This window comes from Acomys russatus, unplaced genomic scaffold, assembly GCF_903995435.1.
Source record: "Acomys russatus unplaced genomic scaffold, mAcoRus1.1, whole genome shotgun sequence".
NCBI lineage: Eukaryota > Metazoa > Chordata > Mammalia > Rodentia > Muridae > Acomys > Acomys russatus.
Window position 1 is genome coordinate 43,069 of NW_026131681.1, and position 7,943 is coordinate 51,011.

Consider the following 7,943-nt stretch of genomic DNA (forward strand, 5'->3'; position numbering starts at 1 on the left):
TGAAGGAAAAATAACACCAAAATGAAAATAATCATGATGGGTATTGGGACAATCTATAGCTAGGCCATTTTGCTTTTTATTTTCTGATGTTTTTCAAGCCATGTAGAGGAACACTCTTTAGTGTTCTAAAGCTCAATTTTATGGGATTTGCCATCCTAAACTCTCTCCTGGAATACTTTCCAGATGACTTACCAAATCTGGTGGCTACTCAACTCATCCCTAGCAGGAGAGATTTGTCTGTGGAGTTGTGCCACTCCTTGGGGTGCCAAGATGATGTTTTCTAAATAAACTCCTATACATTCTATTTTCCCAATGAAGATTCAGAAGCCAGATGTTGGGGTGAAAACTTGCTCGCTCAGAGAGACAGAGAAAGCACATAGCAGACCTTCCTACTCAACTCACACAGAAGAAGAAAAAGCCCAAAGCCTCGTCTTTTCCATTCATTCTTATATACCCTTTTTGCAAAGTCCAGCCCTTTCTCCTGAACTCCTGTCAGCTGGTTTCTTGCTCTGCCTCTTGACCTAGGGTTCATTTTATTTAGCTCTTATTTACAGAAACTGCTTAGATTAAAGATGTGTGATAGGGTTGAGCCACATCATAACCACCTGTTTATGATAAACAAAAAGGTCTTGAATTAAAGGTGCTGTGTTGGGGCTGAACATCTTTACAACTAGAAACAGGTTTTACTGAGTTCACCATCTCAGGTTCACAATGGAACCAAATGTCCTGAAACACTGAACTGTGTCTGAAATAACATGGTCATGGAGCCCTTAATGAAAGTGCTTCTCCTTGATTTTGAATTCTCAGCATCCAGAAGCAATCTTCTCCTATTTATTGCCAACATGGACAAAGTCTGGTCTTCCTGACAGACACAGAGCGCTGATGACATTTAAAGCACATGGCTGTAGTAAAGACAATTTTCTTGGACTGCCTTTTGGCCATGAGTATGTCCAGTAGGCCAGGACATTGTTGGTCAAATGTTTCTACAAGGATATGACCACGGTGATCATAGCACTCTAGAGGGGCAGGGTAGAGCTCTACTCTCAGCTTGTTTAGATTGGCCATGCATTGCAGAAGGTCCTTCAGTGCAGCACTGGAGAGGAGATTGTCATAGAAATTGACTCTAGTGAGCTGGAGGCACTGGCTCAGGGCAGGCAGCAGGACACTGAGGTGAGAGTCCTCCCCGCTGCAGTTGTCTAACTTCATGGTCTGCAGAGTGTCTGTTATATTCTTAATGAGAAGTCGGAGACCTGTGGGATGGGACATGGATAACAAAATACCACTGAAGTCCAAGTATTTCAGTTGACAGAGACTCTGACATCGTGACAAGTATTTCAAATCTGACTGTGAGAGACAGCAGAGTATCATAGACAAGGACTCAAACTGGGTCTTCAGGCATCTGTGGAAAGAAGAAGAAATTAGTTCTGGCTCATGGTGTGGGAGGATATCAGTAAGGTTGACAATGGGAAATATGGCATCACATATGCACAGTAAGTCTATGCGTATGCTGAATGTGAGCACTGGATAAAGAGATTGTACGTGTCTGCTCATATTACTGGTTTCTGGGGCATAACACTATAAAGTGTGATGATTTAGAACACACATCTAGGACTGGAGAGATGGCACAGAGGTCAGGAGCACTGACTGCTCTTCCAGAGGTCCTAAGTTCAATGCCCAGCAACCACGTGGTGGCTCATACCATGTATAAAGTGATCTAATGCCCTCTTCAGGCCTGCAGGTGTAAATGCAGGCAGAGCACTGTATATATCATAATAAATAATTCTTTTCTTAAAATCACACATCTACAACTGCCAATCATCATTCTGTAAACAGACAACTACGTCTGGCCTAATCTTTCCAGGAAGGCATAGCCAGAAAGGAGGATAACAGAAAGATCATGGCATGTGTCCACCAGATGTCATGCTTCTCCTTGTTATCTAGGACAACCTGTATCCAGGATATCAGTGCCAAACCCTTGGAACTGATAAAACTGTATGCCATTGTCACCAGTTTCCATCTAGTACATCCCAACCTGCGTTTAAATCATCCTTCCTTCAAGGAAAATCAAAGGCTGAGAGCGACATTAACGAAGCAAAAACTGGTTTCTGTTTACAGAGATCAGTGTAAAGAACTCCAATAGGAAGCACAGATGTGGGTCCTCCCAGCTCAGGGCCCTCTGCTCTGTCCTTTCCCCTTCATCATCTTAGATGGGATCAAAAAGAGGAAAACCCAAACATCACTCAGTGCATCTGACCCACTTGTGCAGTTGACATATTTGTAATGCAGCTATGGACCCATCTCCTACTCCAGCTCAGACTCTGCTAAATGAATGGGAACTGAAAGAATGAGTTCAAATAAGAAGGAAACAATCACTGGGTGTTGTGGTACACATCTTCAGTGCCAGCACTGCGCACAAGGAGGCAGGAAAATTGCTGTGAGTTTGAGGTCAGCCTGGTCTACAAAGCGAGTCCAGGACATCCAACACTACACAGAGTAGTCATGTTCGAAAATACAAAATCAATAAACACATGGAAACAATACACACTTACATACTATAATGAGTTATTAACTGGCACAATTCAGGTGCCCACTAATGCTCAAAGAAAAGGTTTCTTGACATGGCAGAAACAGCTCACCATCCTTCCTTACCTGCACAACTGTTTCATGTGGTCAGTGAAAAGGTTGATGCCGTTCATATAGAGATGCTGGAGGCAGTTGAGCTTGGAGAACTGAGTAAGGAACTTGTTAAGACACTTCTCTATGGGTACCCTATCCGTGTTCACATAGGCGAGACTAAGATGCAATGTGCGGAGATTTCTCATCAGGCCAAGGTAAGGTGCAAAGCCACCGAGGAAGGGCAGGACGTGGTATATAAGTAGTTCCAATTCCTCAATGTAGTGTGGCTTGAAAATGTCCAGGACTTCCCTGACCATCTCTGCAGGGGAGTCACAGATCTGCATCTTAAGACAGCACATCTGCACAGAGCCCTTTCTCTTCTGGGCCCACTGCAACAAGCACTTTTGGTGTCCTTCCAGCTGGTTGCAGAGGCTGAGGTCAGTGACCAACTTCAAAGGCTGCTTCTGGGAATTTCTAGGAAGGCGTTTTACTACTTGCTTCTTGCTTCCTTTCTCTGCTGACCCGGCTCCATCTTCTCTTCCAGCCCATACATGCCAGAAATTCTGGTGCACTTTCCTTAATTCAAGCACTTGAAGCTTGCAACGTCTGTGAGGGAGAAATGTGACGTTTTATACTGTAAACCAGTAACCAACATGGAAGCAGTTTCTACCACAATAAGTCAGTTCCAACATAGCCCCCCACACCTGCCAGGAAAGGACTATTTGTCTGAGACACATCTTCAGACATGTCCTACTTCCCTCCATTTAGTGTCTGTGGACTGGTCTCTTCCATATCGAAGACAGACAGGGAAAGCCTCATCCTACTTGGGGTCCATATACTCTGAACTGTCCTCCCTTCCTGACTGTCATTATATCAGCTCTCAACTTGAGCAGTAGTTCCACAGACCTTCAAGCCTAGGACATCAGAATACTCTGCCCAGTTCGACTCCATTCACCCTGATATCACCTGTGTCTTACCTTCTAACCTCTTTGGGCCTTGCTTACCTGGGATGAGCCTTCTTCATCAGCAGAATGTCTATGCCATCCAGCACAGCTTGCAAGGTCTCCACTTCAGGAGAATTCATCAGTACCCCCACTGGAAGGCAGGGAAAGGGCCAGGCGGCCACCATTGCCTTCAATATCTTGGTGTGTCTGCCATCGAAGGCCTGCTTGAACAGCGGTGGGAAGAGCTCAATAGGCAGGTTGTCCAGAGCAGAGATGGACAAGGCATCATTCCTCAGCAGCCCTTGCACGGCCAGCTGCAGGAGTGTGAGAGGGTCGTGCACGCTCATCCTGATAGATGTTCTGTCAGAGGGACCTGTTGAAACATTAGTTTCAGGTTACTATATGGAATTTTCTATTTGTCACATATCATATTCTCTAAAGGACTAGAGTCCATGCTATGGCAATAGTGGAAAACTCAGATTGCCCAATCATCCAGTCTGCTCACCTCAAAGCCAAACGTCCATCGAACTTCTCATGTATTCTCTCTTGTAAGATTCTACATATGCACAAAATAATGATGGACTGTCCAACTAGGAACCCACCTCTGCTCCTCTGAATCTCAAGCCTACTCAGAAGGGTTATTCAGGAGCATATAGTTTGACCAGTCCCTTGGTACAGGAAAAGACACTGAACAACTTTCCAGGCCCTCAAAATGTACTCTGTGCTGAGACATGCCCAACCTTTATGCTTTGTTCTTTCAATATACTGATACATCCTGGGAAGACTGAGGAAATATGTAAGACACCTGTCAGCACGCACTGCCTTCTGTTCCTTTAAGAGACCAGTGAGGGAGCACTGGGCTATATTGTATTAATTTGGGGAAACTAAAGGCCACCTGGCCACCCAGTCAGACCATATCTGAAATGCAAAACCTCAGTGAGACATGCAACTTTCCCAAAAAGCAACTGGATCCAAGCTGTGAAGTTATAGCACCTGCAAAATGTGAGTCTTGGATAAGAAGCCAAAGTGTCCTGGAGCTACAGGGAGGATTCCTCATGTTGAATTGGGCTTCAGAAGAAAAAAAGAAATAACAAACAAACAAACAAACAAAAAAAACCAAAACAAAACAAAACATCAAAATTCCTAAGTTTGTTTGGTTTTATTTTTTAAACTTTTACATTTTGTGTTGGTGTTGCCTACAAAGGAGTCTTGAGTGAAATTGGCTACCTTCTAATCATAAGTGGATCTTATATATAACCCATGCTTGTGCCAACTCCTTATGTTCATGCATGTGAAGAGGAGCATTGGGATTGTCTTTTTCCACACCATTCATTGCTAATACAGGGCCTTTAAAATATTGCATAAATGCTACACCAGCTAGCAGTAACCAATTAACCCAGCTCTTGGGTACAAGAAACGAGAATTCTGGGTCAATCTAATCTATATAGTTTATTTCAGGCTAGTCTAGGGGAAATCAAGCAAAATATTTCTATGTCAGCTGAGCACAGTAGTGCATGATTGTAGTCCCTGCATTCTGGAAAGCAGTGAAGGTGGATCTATATGTGTTCAGGCCAGCCTGATCTACAAAGTGAGCCCAGGATAGACAAGGTAACACAGAAAACCCTTGTTTTAAGAAAGCAAAAGAGAGCTGGGCATGGTGTGTGTGATTTAATCCCAGCACACAGGAAGGCAGAGGCAGGTGGATTAATTTGAGATCAAGGCCATTCTGGTCTACAAAGTGAGACCATAACAGCCAACACTAAGTAGACTAACCTTTCTCAATACATTACCCCTAAAAAAGATTATAAATGTCTTCATTACAATTGTATAGTGACATGGGTCCACAGTGCAAGTGTTCTAACATTTGGTCACATTCCCAAGTCATCTGTTTCATTTTGTTTAACTTTAAGTAGAAACAAGGTTACTTCATGCAGTCGAGTCAAGGCCAAAATGTGATCATTAATTTGAGTTTCCAGGTGTGGTTGGTATAAGCTATCTGGCTTCTGCTTTGTTTAGGAGGGAGAGAGAGAGAGAGAGAGGAGAGAGAGAGGAGAGAGAGAGAGAGAGAGAGAGGAGAGAGAGAGAGAGAGGAGAGAGGAGGAGAGACAGAGAGAGACAGAGAGAGAGAGACAGACAGAGAGAGACACAGACAGAGAGAGGACAGAGAGACAGAGACAGAGAGAGAGACAGAGAGAGAGAGACAGAGAGGGAGATCTTAGACAATATTGAATAAGTAGTCAAGGTTGAAGTAACTCCATTCCTGCTGCCTTGGTCTATGATGCTGTGACTGGTGGCTCTGGCATAAAGCCATCCCCAAAACTGTAGGCTACAATTAAGAGAAAATTTGAGTTCCCACAACTGAGAAACCATACTCTGTGAAACATGATTTAAGATACTGTAAAAGGATTAAATTAGAAAAAAGATCCTAACTGAAATTCTAAAATGAGCATAGAAACCTGGGCAGAGCCAGAAGGATCTAGAGTTCAAGGCCAGCCTTGCTTAGTTGAAACCCTGTCTCTGAAAACTCAAGAGAACAAAGAAACTAACATGTACAGTCCCATATAATGACAATTTCTCATTAAAGCCAAGTATACACACATTAAAAATTCTAAATTGGAATTGTAACTGGATCTTGATGGTGATAAGTCTAGCACAACATGCAATAAGCCTCCTGGTGGAGGCGAGTGACTTACCTGATATGAACTCCTATACCTAGCAGGGTCTGGCAGCAACTCCAAGCTCAGGGAATGTGATCTTCTGGTCCTCTGAGCCTTTTATACACCTTCCACATTGCCCCTCCCCATAAGGCCCCACCTTCCTTCCACAGGTTCCTATCCGATTGATCCAATGAGTCTCCACCCATTTAATCCAATTAAGATTGAGTTTTCCTACTGTAGGTTGATTGACTCAGACCTTAGTGTGTGGAATCAAAAACACTGAAGAAGAAAGTCAAGATTCTGCTGGACATGGTGGCACTTTAATGCCAGCAATTGAGAGAGAAAGGCAGTCACATCTCTGTGAGTTCAAAAACAGCCTAGCCTACAAAGCAAGTTCCAGGACATCCAGGGACACACACAGAGAAACCCTGTCTGGAAAAAGCAAGAAATGAACACACAAACAAAACCAATAACAAAAGGAAAGTCAAGTTTCCATTAGTACAAGGTTGACCCATTTTGTATGTGTATCCACATAAAATTATTTATATATGCTATATTTGTGTTTGTGATTTTGGTGTCTGTATTATATTTCTTTCAGTGTGGCCTTTCTGTTATGGATAAATAGTGAGATTGTTGTCCCAAAACAACAACAACAATAAAATAAAAATGAAACAGAAAACATACACAAATTCCACATGAATATGTCTCAGATGTGAGAAGGTTGAGGTGGGTGGTAGGTATTTGTGGTTCTACATATCAAGAAGTTTAATGGAACCATGTCTTGAGCAGGGTGTTTCAAAACATCATGATCAAGATGGATACTTTCTCTCAAAGTGTGAATATCAACAGGAAAGCATTATATGATAAAAATCAAACAAAAAGAGTTTTGTTAGTACATCTGTATAATGCCAGCATGTCTTGCACACCTTTGATCTCCATAAACAACGGCAGGATCTCTGAGTTTAATCCACACAATGGATTTAATTAATCTCTGAGGCTGATCCACACAAAGAGAAACAATTTTCTTTATCTGGGCATAATAGATCTCTTTGGGGTCTGGCCCAGGCAGCTCTACAGACAGCATTTTCCAGGGCAGCCAGAGCCATACAGTGGGACTGTTGCAACATATTTGATCCCAATGTGATACCTGAGATTGTGAACTATAAAAAACTGTATTTGATTGCAATGTGATCCTGAGATTATCTGTCTTTTGTTTGGCATGGTTGAGCCCTAACACACCCTTTCCTCTAACACAGGATTTACTAAAGTTAACCACAGGATTAAAGACAGATGCTTCCCAAGTGTTGGGATTAAAGGTGGGAACAACCAAAGCCCTCTTCCTTGTATCTGTACGATTAGAAAACTACTAAATTGTAGGGATCTGTCTGTGTCTGCTAGGATTAAAGACATGGCCTGTCACTGCCCTGCTCTAATTTTTTGTCTTTGCTCCAACCACTCAAATCTGTAGAGATTTAGGAAAGAAGTTTAACTGTAACAGCCCTCTAAACTTACTTAAAACACTTCAAACCCCTCCCTCTCATTTCTCAACAAAAGTTCTCTCCGTGTATGTAGCCTTGATTTTATGAGATTTGCTTGGCAGACCAGGCTTTCTTTGAACTCATAGAGATCCTCCTACATCTGCAAACTGAGAGCTGGGATTACAGGTGTGCACCATTGTGCCCTGCTTCAAATCTCTTAAGTGTGTTTTTAATACCAAACAATAAAT

General features: G+C 42.7%; 1 protein-coding gene across 1 annotated transcript; it reads right to left on the bottom strand.

The window, feature by feature from the left end:
• Window positions 1–831: 831 nt before the first annotated feature.
• Window positions 832–3,907, bottom strand: LOC127186383 (PRAME family member 12-like). The gene is made up of 3 exons (XM_051142776.1): window positions 3,621–3,907; window positions 2,650–3,222; window positions 832–1,399 (listed from the first exon to the last, which is right to left on the bottom strand). The coding sequence occupies exons 1-3, from the start codon at window positions 3,905–3,907 to the stop codon at window positions 832–834; spliced, it is 1,428 nt and encodes a 475-aa protein (XP_050998733.1).
• Between the last annotated feature and the right edge of the window lie 4,036 nt (window positions 3,908–7,943).